Source organism: Colius striatus, chromosome 2, assembly GCF_028858725.1.
Source record: "Colius striatus isolate bColStr4 chromosome 2, bColStr4.1.hap1, whole genome shotgun sequence".
Lineage (NCBI taxonomy): Eukaryota > Metazoa > Chordata > Aves > Coliiformes > Coliidae > Colius > Colius striatus.
In genome coordinates, this window is record NC_084760.1 from 70,301,316 (window position 1) to 70,321,161 (window position 19,846).

The 19,846-nt window shown below is 36.5% G+C and overlaps 1 protein-coding gene across 1 annotated transcript in view; it reads right to left on the reverse strand.

Annotated features, from left to right (window-relative positions):
• Positions 1-19,846, reverse strand: part of RYR2 (ryanodine receptor 2) — a 430,121-nt gene that overhangs the window by 156,659 nt on the left and 253,616 nt on the right. Inside the window, exons 27-34 of the mRNA XM_061991036.1 lie at positions 19,072-19,219; positions 14,422-14,630; positions 10,379-10,553; positions 4,173-4,381; positions 2,936-3,288; positions 2,065-2,179; positions 1,041-1,201; positions 219-378 (exon numbers count right to left, since the gene is read on the reverse strand). Coding sequence (XP_061847020.1) covers positions 219-378; positions 1,041-1,201; positions 2,065-2,179; positions 2,936-3,288; positions 4,173-4,381; positions 10,379-10,553; positions 14,422-14,630; positions 19,072-19,219 — 1,530 coding nt within the window. The remainder of the gene's footprint in view (positions 1-218; positions 379-1,040; positions 1,202-2,064; positions 2,180-2,935; positions 3,289-4,172; positions 4,382-10,378; positions 10,554-14,421; positions 14,631-19,071; positions 19,220-19,846) is intronic.

The window sequence follows — 19,846 nt, forward strand, 5'->3', positions numbered from 1 at the left end:
ATTACATATTTTAAAACCCTCTAATATATATAATGACAGTTAATAAGTACAAGTCTTTGAATAAAACCCCGGAAAATCCAAATAGGAGGGAAAAAACACTAGCATAACAGTTACAATTATTTTTTCTTCCAATCTTGTACAAAAGTTTCTAATAAGATACAGTCTGAGGATCCAGTTTTCCCTCTTCCCACTGGAAGAAATCATCAAATACCACTCACCTGATAGTATGTGCCTAGTTCCTTCCCATTAGCAGTGAAGGTCAGCAGGCCACTGGCAGCATCAACCAAGCAACCAATCTCCAGACCAGTATTATTACGTCCTTGCCCAGGGCTCATGCTCTCTGCTGCACACACCATATAGCAGTTGCTGCGTTTTATACTGAATATCAAAAGACAAATTTATTATAGATGATGTGTAAACTTTATTTTGTGGAGTAAGAACAACTTTGTATGGCTGCAATCAATAGGGTCTTGTGGCTGAAAACAGCAGTTTGGCACTATGAACAACGGCAAAATTCAGTGAAACCCAGACTTCGTTATTTAAAAAATAAAAACCTAGGACAACAAAATATGCTCAAGCTCTAATCTCTTTTAACATTCCAAGAGACAAAACTGATATAGCACGTTAATGTTTTAAATAATTTAATGTTAAGCATAACACACAGTTTATGGCATGGATCACAAGCTGAAGTACTGAGAGGAGCTGTTGTACTAATTTTGGCTTGCTCACACTCAAAATGTTCCAGAAATACTACAAGGTATTTATTTTACTCTACTTTGTACCAGTTCATAAGTCAATATTTACAGGATCATAGCCTGAAATGACACAGAAAAGCCACACTATTCTTCTTTCATGCCTATTAATTTGCTTAGATCGTTACTTCACTGTTTCTTGATAAGCAAGAGAGAATAAGTTACATTTTTTACAGTAACTTTTTTTTCCATGCAATTGCATTGAATAGGGTAGAATTAGTGTTTATAAATTGTTAGTTGCTTTTATGGGTATAAAATATGTATCTTTTTAAGAACATTGTAACTAACCTCTCATGAACCTTCCCTTTTTCATCTCCTAGTGTAACTGTAACAGTACGCACTCTGTCCAAGTCAAAGCTTGTGTCATACTGGTGAAAGTCAGATGTAATCCAGCCCACCCAGACATTAGCAGGTTCTTGACCAGGAAATATTCTCACTGAATAGTAATACTGTCAACAAAAAAAGTCAGTAAATGTTAGTATTAGGTTTCCAGTGTATCAGTTAATTAAAAATTGATTTGTTGCTCTAAAATCTGAAAATATGCCATCTCTTCAAGAGTCCCCTTGGCATGTTCAACTACATTTCATACACAAAGCAACAAAAGAATATATACACAAATCAAAACACAGCCAGTAAAACATATATGTTACAACCAAAATTGGAAAATATTTAAGATATGGCTTATATGCTTGCTTTATGGGCTTTGGCATAAAAGTATTTTTGTACTATTGTACTATTTGGCTATTTTTTGTACTGCAGCTGCAATTTTTATACTGCAGCTGTTTCTGGTACTTAGTATCTTTTAGAAATATGTGAATTAATTCAAAAGAGAAGTATTTTTTCCTTTGAATCTTGAAAAGTGATTGCTTCCAGAGCTGATCCTGTCAGAGGAACATGCATAAAGCCTGCACAGAACTTTCACTGTGAATTATATGAAATAAAAATTGAATAAAATTAGTACAGATGTTCTCAAATGGTCCTGAACATTAACCTGCTAGTGTAACACACTTTCCCCTATATCTTGCATTATTCTTCCTGTTTTATGTTTGCTATTATCAACAGTAGCTTAAAAAATGGATTAAATTAATTTTTGGCTTTCCATGGGGAATTTTTTTTTGACTCACAATCAAGTTGAGACAAATAGGACTCTATGGTTTCAATGTCAGTAGTACAGGCTACCACACATCAAAAATAAAAATTTCGTCTGAAAATCACGCTGTTTCAGAAACTCTTCCAAGGAAACACATGCAGTTATTAGGGAAAAAGAAAAAAAGCACCAAACATCTAAAATACTAATCCTATGTTACAATACCGTGGAAGTTTGCATCAAATAATCATAGTCATCCCTATCATCTGCTAGCACATCCTCAGTAAGCCGTGCAGAGTGACTCGTGCTATAATCGGGCTTTGTCCTCCTGAGCATAAATCTGTAACAAAATAAGTAAAAACAAAGTCTGTATGAAAAGTTCATTATACCAATATATATATGCAAAGAAAATTTACATTGATATATTATGTCTAAATAGACTATATTTATTATGCTATATTCATTACATTATTAATATTGGGCAGAGAGGAACTTCATGAGGTTCAACAAGGACAAGTGCAGACTCCTGCATCTGGGAAGGAACAAACCCATGCACCAGTACAGGCTGGGGTTCGAACTGCTGAAGAGCAGCTCTGCAGAGAGAGACCTGGGAGTCCTGATTGATAATAAACTAAATATGAGCCAGCAATGTTTTCATTGAATGCGATAAATATTGCCTAACACCTTCAGCTTTTTTGAAGCCATGCAAAAAAACTCTGCATAACACTTTGAAGACCTCCTAGTTGTGTCAGAATGGATCTTCATGGTTTAGAGTGGACCTGACGTAATGATCATCACAGTAAACTAAATTATAGATCTCTGATAGTTTTAAAAACATTTTCTGTTTCCTGCTTAATTTTAATCTATATATTGAATATAAGGTAACTTAATCACATGAAAGTTAACTGTCTCACACACTGTATTGCAATGAAATTTAGGGCAGAATTAGTGAAAAGTCTCCACAGATCTGACTGGCGTTTTCCTCTACTATTCAAGAAACAGAAAAAAAAAAAAGGAAAAAAATAAAAAAGCCTCACCCCCACACCCCCCCAAAAAAAACCCCAAAACAGCCCAGTAAGGCAAATATGCTACTAACCTTTGTTTAAGACGTGAAGGCTTTTCTTGAACATAATCTTTATGGTTGTTTAACTCTGATTTTGTGGCATCTTTTTCTCTTTCTGTCCGGTCAGGAACTAGATGACCGTGAGCAGTTTTCATTAGAACCTCAAAATCAGAATCAGCATCATAATCCTCCAAGTCAGTCTTTGGGCAAAAAAGACCAGAGCCTGGTAACCCTCCAGCAGCTGATCTGGAGAACACTTCAGCACATTCAATGGGCATGCTTAATCGAAAAAACATGATGTCTGTTTTACTGTTCTGTGAACCAAAGGACTTCTGTGTGACCTTCAGGCAGGGGCAGCTGTCTATGGTGCCATCAATTCTCATCACCTATCAAATGTAAAGATGTAGTTGTTTTGAAGTCGATGCTTTTCTCCTCCTTGTAAATATTCAACTTATATTTCTACAGTAAACATCTGTGACTTGCAAAACTTTCAACAGTATGCTGTCAATGGTCAAATGTATTGTAATCATATGCTGCCATTTTAAGGGGAAATAAATACTATGAGGAGTTGAGGTTTTGTTGTTCCATTGTTAAATTAAAAAAACACCCACAAATGAGTGACTTTTCTCATCATAACTCTTTGCAACATAAATCTAACCCTGCCCAGAACAACACAAACTAATAAATATAAATTATATTTGTCCATGTGTAAGAATTATTTTTTAAATAACAGAGTGGGACACACGTCAGCTGAAAAAGAGTTCCTATTTCATCCATTTCAGAAAGATTTCATGGTAGACTTACAAGGTCTGAATTCAGCACCATCAAGATGTACAACTGATTTGGACATAAGTGTTGACATATTTGGCTAATAAATATTTAATAAAAGAAAAAATCAATTAGTTACAGAAAAACAGCTTCACAAAGTGTGTGCACCAGAACACATGGTGTCTGTTCTGTATAAATGCCCAACTTCTGGAAGCTGTTTAAAAACAGCTCTTGTTGTACAAGTTCTTAATCAAGACATCTTGTAATATTTGTCTCTGAGAATCTCATGTTTACACACGACAGATTTCACAGATACTATCAACCAAATTATTACATTATTTGCAACTCCACTGAATGCAAGAAATTTGTAACAGCTGCAAGGTTCATCTAGAACTGAGTCAACACGTCATTAAAAATCTTGTCTAGAATTGAAAAAGCAGCAACACAATTCAAATGTATTCAGGGCAGAAGTGTGTAGAAATATTTTAATAAGATCACAAACCTCAATATGTTCATGATTTTGTGGCACTGGTAGAAACTGAGGGAGTCTTTTACTCAGCCAAATGGTGATGTCTCTGTTTGTATTAACAGCAAAGGGTTCATACCCTTCCTGTAAGCCACAGATAGTGAAATATTTTAGAGTGCTGACATCTTTTCCAAAGTTCATTCTTCCTACTTGAGATGGGCCCAGGCTGCACACTGGTAGAAATCCTTAAAACAAGATGAAAGAACACGTGTTGTACATCATAAACATCAGACAACTCTTTGTCTTCCATAACCCAATTGAAAATCATTTGGAAGAAAATAATTTTAAAAATAAAATAAAATAAATCAGTAGAAATGTAAGTAGCCATCAATAGCATTATCACTCCTTTCACATCACAGAGTACTGTATCTCATATATCATTATGAATGCTCTCTAACAGCCATGGATCTTTTCATGCAACACTTAAAGATGGCTCCTGTAAGAAATTGCTCGAAACTCTCCCCAGCTCTGAGCCAGATCCACTTCTGGGGCTGAGCCAATTAGACACCTCCATGATCACTTTTTAAGAAGCCAGAAGAGGAGTCTTCTTCTCATTTCTTCCTTCTTCTGTCCCTTTTCTTTTCCAGCTGGTGATGGTGCAAGGAATTGGAAGAGAGAGAGAAGCAACCACGTGGACTCCAAAGGTCAGTTAGGAAGGAGAGGAGGACGTGTTCTGGAGCAGAGACTCCCCTGCATCTTGCAGAGAGTACTGTTGAAGCTGAGATTTGTTTGCATTTTGTTAGAGATCCCGCAGTAGGGGCAGTGACTCACTTCATTAAAGACCCTGTGTCAGGGGCAGTGACTATGGCCAGAAGAGGCCATGTCTCGTATGAGGGACCCTGTATATGCAGAGGCTGCAACTGTGGGGAAGAACCCACACCAGATATTTTCATTAAGGGCTCTGCCCCATGTGAGGGCTCCTGTATTGGCAGAAGCTGTAACTGCTGGGAAGAACCCACACCAGAGACGTTTGTTAAGGACTGTGTCCCATGGGAGGGAGTAGAGGAAGAATGCCAGGAGTCATCCTCATCTGAGATGGGAGAAGTGACAGAGCCCATCTGTGAGAGACTGACCACATCCCCCATTCCCTACCCCCCTGAGCCATTGAGGGGGGAGGATGTAGAGATATGGGGAACAGTGAGCTGGGCCCGGTAAAGAAAGAAGGGGTGGGGGAGGGAGATCTTAAAGTGCTGGTTGTAATATTCTCATCATCCTACTCCTTTTTTGCTTTTTGTTCTGTTCTGTTTCTTGTAGGTAGGAGAATAAACTTTCTTACTTTCCTTTCTAACTTGTGTAGTGGAGTTTTACCCGGAACTGTAATTGGCAGCGAGCCCTCCCTGCCCCTTCAATCCACAACATCCTTGGTTATCTTTTTTCCTCCCATCTCTCTGGGGCCTCTGCCATCTTAATGAGGATGAGGGTGAATGGGGGGCACTGAGCGAGAGACTGCTTCATTGCTGGCTGGGCAAAACCATGACACAGGTAGCTTGTTCCCAATTTTACTCCAAGTCTTACTACTTTTTATATTCCTCCTAAAATTTTATTAGTCACAGTATTTTGAGAGAATAGTAAAAATTACTGTAAAAGAAATACAGTGTTTGTCCATACAGCTATAGTAGTGAATAAAACTACAAATATGCTCCAAGTAGATAAAAAAAAAATTAACTACAAATTCATAACACTGTAACTATGTATAATGAGAACTGAAAATATGATACTGTAGCTTCATGAAACTTATAGTAGCTTGGTTTTGGGCTGATTTTTTTTTTTTTTACTTTTGAATATGTTTCACATTTGTATGCATCTGCTCTCTTACTGTTTCACTAGCACAGAACACTCAATTGTGACTTGTTTGCACATTTAAAAAAAATCCCAACTATTTTTTCCCTCAAGATTAGCATCACAATCTAAAAAATCTAAGAATATCTCTTATTTCTTCTGTTCCTTTTAGTCCTTTTTATTTTCTATAGCTACTACCCACTTTGACTTAGCTATTAACAAAATGGATTTTTCTTTATCAAAAAATGTGGAGCTCTATTCAATGACTATGAAGCTCTGTTCAACAATGCTGGTTCAAATGACTGTATCAGGTATTGAAGGATATATAAAAAGAAAAAAAAATTGCTTCTCACTTTTCTTTAGGCTGTCCAGATAAGAAATAAGCAGAATATCTGTTCATGGTTTGTTTTCAGAGACAAAAGCAAACTCTAGAGTAACATCTATAGGAATGACTGCTCATCAGATAAGAGATCGGCCTTCATTACCAGCTTTTGAAGATTACAGATACACAAGATTAGTTATCATGCATGAAAAATTTAAGGACATACACTATCTGTCATAAGTTCAAGTCAAGATTCTATCTTCATAGCAAGGATCCTAAAATACAAGGCACTGACTTCTCAGACAACACAGATGATTTAGGCATTGTCCATTCTGCTAATGCACTTCCAATGGGACACAATAATACAGACTATTGACCAGCACTAAATGAAACAAAATTGTATTATCCAACACATAACTAGGAAAGGTATATTTATATATATAGATATGCTGTGGTAAATCCCAGCAGCTCCAATAGGGACAATTTACTATGCTCCCTATTGAGTTAAGGGAATCCATAAGTTTTTGCAGAAGTTTTTAAGCAAAGACAAAAATCAAACTTCTATTTTCAATAACATTTCAAATCTCAGCTCATTCAAGAAGAGCAATCTTCTATGAATGCGTTTTCATGGAAATAGTTGTGACAGTATGAATCCTCACCATATCAACCCAAAATAAGATTTGCTGTAAACCACATCGTTTCGTACAGACTAACGCATGTGCTTTGTCTGAATAAGCTCAACATTTAATTTCCAGCTCTTATTGATGTAAATATTTTCAGATGTTTCCACGATGCATGGCACATACATCTAGAATCCTGTGCAGTTTTGTTTTCCCATCTCAAAAAGGATATAATAGATCTGAAAATGGCCAATATGAATGAAACTGCTTTCTTATCATCAGCAATTAAAGAAATTAGCATACTTCAGGCTCAAAAAATGATTAAGGGGGTATGATGTACAGCTACATCACGAGTGGCATAGAGACGGTGAACAGTAAATGATTTTTCAGTATCTTTCATAACAAGAACTGTGATAAAAGAAACTGATAGCAAGCTTCAAAACAAAGGGAGGAACTTCTTATACACCTCACAGTAATGCTGTGGAATTCTCCGTCACATAGCATCATGGATGCTAAAAGCTCACATTGCTTCAAAAAGTGTTTAGACACCTTCACATGAGAAAGAAAAAGAACCAACCCAAAAACTCAACAAAAAACCTTTTAGGGCTAATCAACACAAATATATTTTGTTTGCCTCAGAAAGCTCCTGAACCAGAAAGCACTGGAGGCTGGATGGCTGTATCAGGTATCCACAGGCATTTTCTATCCATTTTCAACTGCTGTTGAAAAGAAAATAGTGCCCTAACTAGACTTTTGGTACAAACATTGTTATACTGTCATAGAAAATGTATAGAAAAAAAAACCTTTTAAAAATTTGATCAAAGACAACTTGCTTCTGCAGGGGGGTTGGAGTAGATGATCTCTAAAGGTCCCTTCCAATCCCTGACATTCTATGATTCTATAAAGAGATATAAACTGATCAGCTGTGAATATGACATATCTATATGTATGTATGTACTTATTAATGACTATACTTTAATATATGAACAATTGTTTTAGGTTTCTGTGCAGCTCAAATATATCATGACAGGAAGTAGCAAGCTCTGTCTCCACAGCCTTCAGAATTACAGTTCGTCTTTTTTACAACCCTTAAACAGGAAACAACTGTTTTACAAAACAACAAAAAAGCAACATCAGCGATGTTATCAGCTGAACTCAGTAGATACACATTATAGAAAAAGTTGATTAGATAATTAGATGCAATCCAAAATCCAAGAAAAGATGATCAAATCTATTAATGAAGAATGAGACTTATATATGAAAAAAATAAACCAAACAGGAATATTTAAAATGTGTAAAATATTTACCCTTCCTAAATAGAATGCTCATAAACTGTTAACTCTTCAACCTATGCATTTTCCTGTGGGCTCACAAAAAAAAAGTTCTCATAGATTCATTCTTACAGATGAACCAAATATTTTACACACACACACATAAATAAAAAGGGAGTATTTGCAAGGTTCCCTGAAAGGAAACAAAGAAACCTAGAACAAGATTCCTACATTGGTAAGACTCTCTTTGCATGTTTTTACTCAATCTAGTGTTTTCCATCAATTTAGCAACTGTAACCAAGATGTAATCAAGATGATAATCTCCTTCACTAATACAAATTTTGTTGATGCCATAACAATACTGTACATGTTAGTTAACTCCTGCAAGTAATCATAACTGTACAGTAACTGTTGCTCTGTATGAACAGAATGTAAATACCAGCACCACTCCTAATCATGGAAGCACTACTTCCATCTCTGGTGGAATTCTGCACTTATATTCCTATGGTACAGTAGTCATTATGGTGTTTCAGAACTTTTCCATATCTGGTAAAGATATGGCATCTCATCTTACAGGAAGTGTGCTGGACAGGCAGTTATGTATCTTACTATAGAATAAAAACTAACTTTCGGTACCTTTCTTGGTATCCAGTCATACATAGAAAAATAATTTACCTATGACCTGGCTCTTAATCTCCGGGTGCATAACTGGACTACGGAGCAAAGCTTTAGTTTTACTGTATGAAATAGTAGATCAAAGAGAAAGGCTTTAAAACTATGATGAGGAAAGTAACCCTCTGGGACTGTCTGCCACACATGGTGAAAGCATTGACGGCAACACTTTAAAATTTATAATGTTCCCTGCTTCCAAGAATGCAGGATGAACCACCTGACCCAATATGTCAAACACTCACTACAAACAGTTCCTGCTCACAGAGGTCATGAGTTGACAAAACAAAATTCAGTTTTCACTCTGTATTTGTTTGCATCTACAGTGCAAAATTTCTCTTACATAAATGAAGAATAATATACAACTATGTTTAACAATTTTATTACTGAGATAGTATCTCACAAATTAGGCTGTCATATCCCAAGGAGCTCCCTTTGTCAGTAGCACAATGTAAAACATAGTACATGACCTTATTAGTAAACTGGCAGAATGCCATATTCTCTTTTCACTGTTCCTAGGTAAATGAAAACTAGAGGATTGATTTATAGTCAAACTACATCCTTCAAAGCACAAGACTGGGCTATGATCAGAAATTCTATCTTTTGTTCTAAAACAACAAGTATCTTTCTGCAGCAGCACATGGTGTGCACACTATTCATTGACAGAAGTGACCTGCAGAAATGTCTCAATGCTCTTCAGCAAGAGCTATTAACAAAACCAAATCAAAGCCAGCCTACACAAAAAGACCCCAAACAAACAACGGAGAAAGCTTTAGGAAAGCCATATTTATAGGTATTTCATGTATGTGTTTGTGTATACACACACACATACATACTTACCATACATGGTAAACTAAAACCTGTTTGTGGACTCCAAAAGCTGCACCAAGAAAACTACAACAGGCACAAAACTCAATCTGCTGGTTTAGAAATAAATAAAAAGTTTTAGGATCTAGCTTTCTACCAGTCGGCTTTATCCTCAATCAAGTGTCATTTCTCCTCCTAGAGCTAAAACAAAACCTTAAAGCTGTCTTAAACTCCCTGTCATACGTTCTCAATGATTTGACAGAAATTTTGTAGTGTTTCTTTACTTGAACTAGAAAAAAAGCCATGTTCCTGTCCATGGCAGAGGGGTTGGATTAAATGATCTTCAAAAGTCCCTTCTTGAACATGAACCATTCTATGTCTCATTCTATGAGTCTGTTATGGTGACCTGCTGCTGCATGAATGAAATATTAAATGTCATGAAGTTCCAATTCCAGACTAATTCTTGCAAAACAGTGAAAAGTTCTGATCACTAAAGAGGGCGGTAAAGTTGACCATGGAAAAAGGCCTTGCTTCATCCTCATAGCTAACGTGCCTGCTTTCCGTAGGCTTGCTACTAAACAAATAATGAAAAAGACAAGGGATAGTTCACTGGAGGAGAGGAGAAAAATAAGAAATGCATTACCTTAAAGAGAAGCCAGAGCTAAAATTGGGCAACAACATCAAGTTGGCAACACAGTGTCTTACAGTACTTACCATCGTCAACCTCAAAGTCCTTGAATGCAAGTTCTGAACCTGAGTCATCAAGCAGAATTTCACCATTTAAAGTGAACATCATAGTGTGTTCATTCATGTCAACCATACATCCGACAACATCTCCTGCCAACCAAGAGCGTCCAAAATGCTCATTACCTTGATGCCACCTCTGTGCCTGAAAAGGATTTAAAAGAATGTCAAATAGTAATGGTAAAAATGTATGTGTTCCTCTCTCCTTTAGTAGTATAACTAATAATTATCCTCCTCAATTAAGACGGCACTAAAATTAACACTTTCACAGTCCATCATTGCTAAGTTAGCTGACAGGAAAAAATGCTATTTCAACATTTTAGTAACAAGTAAGACCATGGCTTACGTTTCTGCAGAATCTCCATGAAAGACTTATAGTGAAAATAATATACTATCAACTACAACGACAAGTGCAGAGTCCTGCATGTGGGAAGGAACAACCCCGTGCATCAGTACAGGCTGGTGACTGACCTGCTGAAGAGCAGCTCTGCAGAGAGAGACCTGGGAGTCCTGGTTGATACTAAACTAATCATGAGCCAGCAAAACGCCCTGGTGGCCAAGAAGTCCAATGACATTCTGAGATGCATCAAGAAGAGTGTGGCCAGCAGGTCAAGAGAGGTTCTCCTCCCCCTCTACTCTGCCCTGGTGAGGCCTCATCTGGAGTGCTGTGTCCAGTTCTGGGCTCCTCATCTCAAAAGGGACAGAGAACTGCTGGAGAGAGTCCAGCGCAGGGCCACCAAGATGATCAGGGGACTGGAACGTCTTTCATATGAAGAAAGGCTGTGGGAACTGGGGCTGTTTAGCCTAGAAAAGAGGAGACTAAGGGGGGATCTCATTAATATTTACAAATATCTAAATGGTGAGTGTCAGGAGGTTGGGACATCCCTTTTTTCTATGTTATCTAGCAACACGACAAGGGGTAATGGGATGAAGCTGGAACACAAAAAGTTCCACTTAAATATAAGAAAAAACTATTTTACTGTGAGGGTGACAGAGCCCTGGCACAGGCTGTCCAGAGGGATTGCGGAGTCTCCTTCTTTGGAGGTCTTCAAGACCCGTCTGGACATGTTCCTATGCGACCTGGTCTATGTGGACCTACTTCTTCAGGGGAATTGGACTAGATGATCTCTAAAGGTCCCTTCCGACCCTACAATTCTATTATTCTACAACGTTAAATCTCTCTTTCACAAACCTTTTTTTAGCAATTGCTTTCATTTAATCTAGTAGTCTACAAACTCATTGTTTCCAAACAAGCTTTATTGTTTCCTTAAGTATAATTCTAAAAACATTGCATACAAATCAAATTAAACTTCCTGTCCTATTAGATCTTGAAAGGAACAGAACTGTTGGTGGATGGGACAAGTACTGTTAGCTTCTGATAGATTCTAGAGTAGCTAAGGGCAAGATTAATGATTCGTGTAACTGACTTTCAAGTCAAAGACTGTGAAGGCTTTGGATGGGGTCTTGGATTGGAATTCAAATAAATTAAGATCTATTAAGAACTACTGTAACACATAAACCATAGCAATGATAATAACAAATAGATTCCCTATTCATATATTGAATCATAAGTATCCTCCATATCCATCCCAAAAATCCTACAAAACACACAAGCTCTTCAATGTATACTGAAGCTCAAGAACTTCTCCAACCAAGGAAAGAACACATCTATCATTTACCAGCAGGCCTGGCTATCTGTGGAGGTCCCAGTGAACAATGTGACACCAATCTATAAGAAGGGCTGGAAGGAAGATCCTGTCAGTCTGATCTCGGTACCAGGGAAGGTTATGCAGCAGATCATCTTGAGTACCATCATGAAACACATACAGGATAACCAAGGATTCAGGCCCAGTCAGCATGGCTTTATGAAAGGCAGGTTCTGCTTGACCAACCTGACGTCCTTCTATGACAAGATGACCCACTTAGTTGATGAAGTGAAGGCTATGGATATGGTCTACCTGGACTTTAGTAAAATCTTCCCATAGCAACTTCCTGGAGAAACTATCTGCTCATGGCTTGGACAAATATACTCTTCATTGTGTGACAAACTGTTTGGATGGCCAGGCCCAGTGAATGGTGGAGAATGGAATTAAATCCAGTTGGTGGACTGCCACTAGTCATGTTCCTCAGGGTTCAGCACTGGGGGCAGCTCTCTTCAACATCTTTACAAATGACTGGAGGAGGAGATCGAGCGCATTCTCACCCATTTTGCAGACAGCACCAAGTTGAGCAGGAATGTTAATCTGCTTGAGGGCAGGAAGGCTCTTTAGAGGAAAGTGGACAGGCTGGATCAATTGGCCAAGGCCAATTATATGAGGTTCAAAAAAGCCAAGTGCTGGGCCCTGCACTTGGGCCACAACATCCCCACACAACGCTACAGGCTTGGGGTAGAGTGACTGGAAAGATGCCTGGCAGAAAATGACTTGGAGGTGTTGGTTGACAGCAGCTGAACATGAGCCAGCAGTGTGTCCAGGTGGCCAAGAAGGCCAATGGTATCCTGACTTGTATCAGAAATAGTGTAACCAGCAGGAACCAGGGAAGGGATTCTGCTCCTGTACCTGGCACTGGTGAGGCTGCACTTTGAATACTATGTTCAGTTGTGGGCCCTCACTACGAGAAAGACATTGAGGTGCTGGAGTGTGTCTAGAGATGGACAATGAAGCTGGTGAAAGGTCTGAAGAAGAAGTCTTATGAGAAGTGGCTGAGGGAACTGGGGAAAAATCTGAAGAAAAGGAAACTCAGAGGAGACCTTTTCACTCTCCACAGTTACCTGAAAGGAGGCTGTAGTGAGTGGGGGGGTTGGTGTCTTCTCCCCAGTGACAAGTGATAGGACAAGAGAAAATGGCCTCAAGTTGTGCCATGGGAGGTTTAGATTGGAGATTAGGAAAAACTTAGTCACTGAGAGAGTTGTTAGACACTGGAACAAGCTGCCCAGGGACGTGGTGAAGTGACCAACCATGGATAGATTAAATGTAGATGAGATGATTACTAACATGGCTTACTGGTGGGCTTGGCTGTGTTAGGTTAGTGGTTAGACTCAATGATCTTAAAGGTCTTTTCTAACCAAAACTGTTCTATGATGATATGAAAATCAAAGACAACAAAATAGCTTTGTGGATTGAGACTTAAAGGTCAAAATCTAAGATTCAGAAGGCAAGCTACTAGGAAGTACTCTTGTAAAGACAGCAGACTTGAATAGTTTACCTAAGCCATTCACATATTTTAAAAAACAACTTTTCATTTTTGTTTTTAAGTTGTGTTCTCATGTAATAGAAGACTGGAAAAAAAAATTCCAACAACATGAACAAAATACATCTTATATAACAGAAATGCAGGAGAGGAATCCCAACAGCAGTTACAAAAAACATTTTGACATGAGTAATTACATTTTGCACAGTGGTTGCACTTGCCTTCATATTAAAATAAAAAGTTTTAATGACTCATTTAATCTATTCTGATGAAAATCAGTAACATATAAAATAGTTTGTTTTCCTACATATTTTTACTACTAGATTTCAATCTGTCATTGTCTCATGCAAAGTTAAATTTGAGCAAAAATTACTGGTTCTATCATACTTAAGTTACTCTAAACTATAAGGATTTCCATGAAAACCTAGATATAATCTTTGTAACTTTTATATACCTATAAAAAACTTGCAGTGAAGTTGGCCTTAAACATTGCTAATAGTCTTAATTGTATTTATTCCCTAATGGCACTCCTTACACAGACAAAACAGAGTAAACATTTAAGAAATGACTTATAGTTATTTACAGCTCTGTCAGTATTTTGAATTTGAGTAAGTCACTTAAGATTTTCAATGCTTTACATATCCTGTACAAATACTGTGAAGTTGTGAAAAAAATTACAGAAACACTAAACCCTGTTAATTAATTCAAGTGATATTCATAAAACACAAATGAAAAGAGAAGGCAATTAGTTGAGGCAATGATATATTGAATAAAACACAAAGTTTCACAATCCCTCACATTTTTATAGATAAACATATACAAACCTTAAAGCCATCAAAAACAAAAGCTTCATCATCTGAGCCAAGTTCCTGATCTGGCAGACAACCCGGCCTGGTCCAGCCAACTCTCATGTCTCCAGCAGTAACTGCCTCAAACTCAAAGTACCACTTCCCAGACTTCACTGCGTAAGTTTTTTCTGTACGGAAGATCCTGAATTTTTCCATTATCCCACTGAACACGTCCAGTCTCATTGCTATAAGGTTTAAAAAATAAAATAAAGAAAAAAAAATGCAATGCAGAAAATACTGTAATCAACTACTAACGAAATGAAACAAGTGAAATCAAAAGGCAAAGAAATCCTTTGAGCATATGCATGAAGCAGCTTTATGGGAAAAGCGTCCTTGCTCAGTCTGGGAAATCAGTACACTTGGGTATCTCTCTGAAATGACTCTATACTAATTCATCCAGCATGGCAGGGAAGGAAAGAACTGAGAAGTTCTTTCTTGAACTGAGTGCAGTTACAGGGCTATGATCCTCACTGGGACACCAAGCTAAGTGGGCGTGTAGATACACTTCAGGGCAGGAAGGCTCTTGAGAGGGGCCTAGAGAGCCTGGATCAATGGGTTGATGCCAGTCATACGAGGTTCAACAAGGTCAAGTTTGCACCTGACCTTTAAGTCTCTGGAGAGTGTCCAGATATGGCCAATGAAGCTGGTGAAGGTTCTGGAGAACAAGTCTTACAAGAAGCAGATGAGGGAGCTGGGGTTGTTTAGCCTAGAGAAGACTGAGAGGAGACATGATCACACTCTATGACTACCTGAAAAGGAGTTGCAGCCAGGTGGGGATCAATCTCTTCTCTCCATTAATGAATGACAGAACACAAGGAAATGGGCTTAAGTTGCGCCAGGGGAGGTTTAGATTGGACATTAGGAAGAATTTTTTCACCATTGGAACAGGCTTCTCAGGAAGGTGGTGGAGTCACCATCCCCAAACATATTCAAAAGACACTTAGATGAGGTGCTGAGGGATATGGTTTAGTTTAGTGATGGGCCTGGCAGTGTGAGGTTAGTGGTTGGACTTGATGATCTTGAAGGTCTTTTCCTTCAACCATAATGATTCTGTGATTCTAAGTTTGGAAAAAATAAAGATGCCCTCAAGAAGGGCATGAAAGTAAGATTAAAGACTACTACCATTGAAAGTAAGAAAAGTTACTTTTCAAGAACAAAGGAAAATCTAGTCACAGTCAAGGTACTACTTAGAAAATATTATTTAGCTAGTGAAATAAGAGAAATAACAAGATGTCAAATTTGAATTTTGCTGACTATTCTCCTTTGTTCTCTTTTAAACTGTTGAAGAGATAATTAGATGACTGCAAGATTTTATAATGTCCTAAAAATTGCTACTTCTCACTTCCAAGTTACTGTTTATCAGTTGTCAAACTGAGATGAAGAAAAAGCTTGTTCACATTTCTTGTGTGGTGCAATAGAGTATAAATGTACTACTAGCTGTGTGAAAAAAAAACCTTTCAGAGAATCATTTGATTGTCCATAGCATGATCACACATGTTTATCTTATCATGGCTTACTATGCTTCACTCCAAAATTCTCTTAATTGCAGATGATTAATAACAGTCTAGTTTAAGAGAATAAAAATAAAATTAACTCCTTGTCAGATAATTATAAGGAATTTTTCTCTAGGACCAAAATGGCTACATTTAGTCAGGGATCAGCGAGACTCTTTATCAGATTAGGAAAAATACTGCCTAAAAGGTTCTGGATCTTTTTTCATAAATTTAAAAAGTATTAAAGCCTACATAGTCTTTGAAAATTCAACATTTCAGTCTGGTCACTGTAATCCCTCCTCTATCTGAGTTTATTATAACCTCAATAATGTCTGCACCTACCTGTCTGTTAGACCATATCAAGAACCTCTCCCTTTCTATTCTGTTTTCTCATCCAAATCAAGGTCCATGTTTCCAATATTATCTTCCATAGCCTAAAAAAATCACACCCCTCAGAATTTGCTATCACTTCTGAAGTCACTAAATGTCTGACTTACATCACGCTCATTAAGTTTCCTGTAAGCAGCTCTGAACTCTCTGTCACATAATTCTTCATCAGTAAAATTTTTGCTTTGATGGTCTACACAATGGCTTTAAAACACTTCAGTACCTCACTGATACAGGAGATGAACCATCACAAAGCATAGGAACTGATGATTTCTTGTATTTCTAGATTCTAAGAAATTTAAATTTTTAGATCCTAAGGAACCTTGTTTTCCAAAAATAGAGATGCTGTGGGAAACCAGAAAGTAGTAGTAGTAGTAGGCATAATAATAACAACAATATGATAAAAAATAACACAGTAGAGCTTTGTAAATCAATGTTTAAAGTAAAACTAATGAACGGAGATGCAGAATACCACTAGAGGGCTCTAAATCCCTTAATAACAGCATAGATTTTGATGAAAGGATTCCTATGACATGTTTTATACATCTCAAAAACTTGAGAGGCTCATAAACTGTAAAATCGAACCACTCAAGTGCATATTAAAATATTTTGTCTTTGTTTAAGAATGACCAGTTTGTAGGACGCTGGTCTGCAGGTCCGTCCGTCTGGGAATTTTCTAAGAGGACTGATGACACCTTTCAGAGGTAAGGATTGCAACTATATTCTTTACATTTCTTTAGTAACTCCATGCACTGAGCTAGCTTAAAGGTCTCTGCATTTTAAGGAAAATGTGAAATTTTCCAGCTGTTCATTCCCAAAGAAAGGCAGGAGCACGTTGGTTCTCAGAGCTGTAAAATGAGGAAAAGAATTAATATTGCTCAGTGTGATTTGGAGGAGATTGTGAAAGAATTTGAGTGTGCTTTCTCTCCCTTTCACCCTACACCACTAGACACTCAAGTGGCACAGTGGATTGGGAAGAAATGATAAGATTTTACAGCAATCTTAAATTCTTCAGACTAGGCATAGGCAGATTTAACATTAAGGCCATTTTTGGTGGGTTTTTTTTTTTGGTTTCTTTTTCCCCACCAACAATCTGACTCCCCTAGGAAACATTATTTTGCCCATTGAGCAATCCAGCCTTGTTATGCACTCATGGTTTCAGTGATGCCTCATATTCAAAAGTGCAATTTGATTGCAGTCTCTCATAAAAGGTGAGGATCAGAGTGTGTATTTGCTTTGGAAAAGGAATTGACAATGACAGGCACCCTGTGTACAATTTGGGTATGAGATCTTCTGCAGAAATGCTTTACTGAAGGTCTATGGCTAAATAGATAAAAATTTAACAACACTAACACTATATAAAAAAAGAGAAGAAATGTAGATATGCTATAAAATATATAGTATAGATCATATATTGTTATATATATTATATACTTATATAAAAATATAAAACATTTAACATTTCTCAATTTTTTCTCACTTTACTGAGATTATAAGAATGTCAATTTCAATTTTGATTTGATTATTCCATATTTTCTGTTTCCCATCTTCTAGAAAATAGTTGCTTAGGGTTCTATATGGTTGGTTAGCTTATTACACTACACTTTTCTTTCTATTTGTGCAGTTAGTATTCCAAAATGACAGTACAGTACCAAGAATCTCTCATGTTCTAAGTTACAGCTTGATGTCAGCATGACAGAAAAATCTTGTTTTAAAAACCAAAATCTCTAAGAGATTTTATTTTATTTGTAGATTATGTCTCCTGATTTCTTTTACTTTCTTAATATTTTATGTTCTGCAGTTACTGAGGTAAATATGTACTCTCTTTAAAACTCATTTATTAGAATTTTATATAGTTTTCTCTTTTTTTCCTGTTTAGAATGATTCAAGCTCAAAACTATATATGCTGAAAATACTGCCTGCAGTAATAATAAAATATTGAATCTAGCAATGATACAAATTCAAAGAAAACATTTGTAAGAAGTGAGTTAAAATATACTCATAGTCTATTCAACTTCAAAGACCTTAGAAAGTCCAGGAAATCATCTAACAGACTATCTAGTTCTATAATTGCAGTTTGATATTCACAGAAATTTGATTTGTAGGCATTAGTCTTCAACAATTTCAATTTACAGCTTTAAATGTGTAAATAAAAGATTGTACATGAATTATTCATTACTTAGAGTTAAAATAGTAGGAATATAAAATTCACATCTACCACATTTATATATGATCTTTTTCTTAGAAATTGGCAATTCTGTCTTAAAATAGCAAATATAGTATTAATTTTAAAGTTTTAATAAAAAACTTAATTTTCGATTGGGACATTTCAAGTATTTATGCATATATTTACAATGTACTCACACATTTTATTTCCTCGCCTAAGACTATATATGGAGAAAGATGCCTAATATGTTTTCCTCATTTTCCTGATTTTCAGGGTTGTATCTTCTACTATTCACAATCCTGACTTAAATTGCTAAAAATTTTATTTTTCATTCATCTGAACTATCAAATCTACAAAACAAACAGTGAAGAGAAGTGTATGAACTACAGAAAAATTGTATTACGAATTTAAAGTGCAAAAATGTTTCACATTGTACTTCTTTATTTGAGGTCATGCAACAAGAAAAGGAAACAATAAGGAAAGTAAAATCAAAAGCAGATATAAACACAGAAGGTGACAAAACCCCATCTATTAGCTTCTTTTTTTTAAAGAGAAGAACAAAATAACAAAATTAATTACCATGATCTTGATCAGGAGCTTCCAGGTTGTAACCATAGCCTAGAAGGGTGCGGACTGCTTCCCGAAGACTGTCTTTGTTTGACTTCTTTGTCCGATCATCCAAAAGAGCATAAGGTACAAGGCGAGGATTTCTTCGATTTTTCACATCCTGCATAAGAATGAAAAACATATGTTCATAAGATATTATGACACATTGTCTTTTAAAAACGTGAAAGAAGTTTGGAGCAACAATTATATAACTTCTTATATTCATGACATAAAATTACAGTATTGCATTATTAATTGTCATAGAAACACATTAACATATAGGCAATGTATGATAATGAGATATACAGTAAGTGCTGTTAAAAATGCCTAAGCACAAAATCAGAATGAGGGAGGAAAGAAAACAGAATATGAAAAGTAATTTTAAAGATTTGTAGATTTTTTTCTTTAATATTGTGACCTTTCTCATTCATTCAAGACTTGTCTACTTCTTTCATTATGAATATGAGAAGCAATTTTTATTTTAATAATTTTGTTCTTTTTTCCTCTGATATGTCTATCTAAGTTTTGAACATAGAACATTGCCAAATTGAGAACTGTTGTTGTTATACTCATCATAAGTTTTTTACCAATGATTTTCTGCACCTTCGTGGTTTAAGTGTAGCTAATCAAGAGAATGATCCTACACAGTGATTGAGCTTTGCAAAATCACAATCAAGTCAACAAGAAAAATGATTAGCTAAGAATGGTAAATTTTATGGAGTACATTTGCAATTCATACATAGACTTA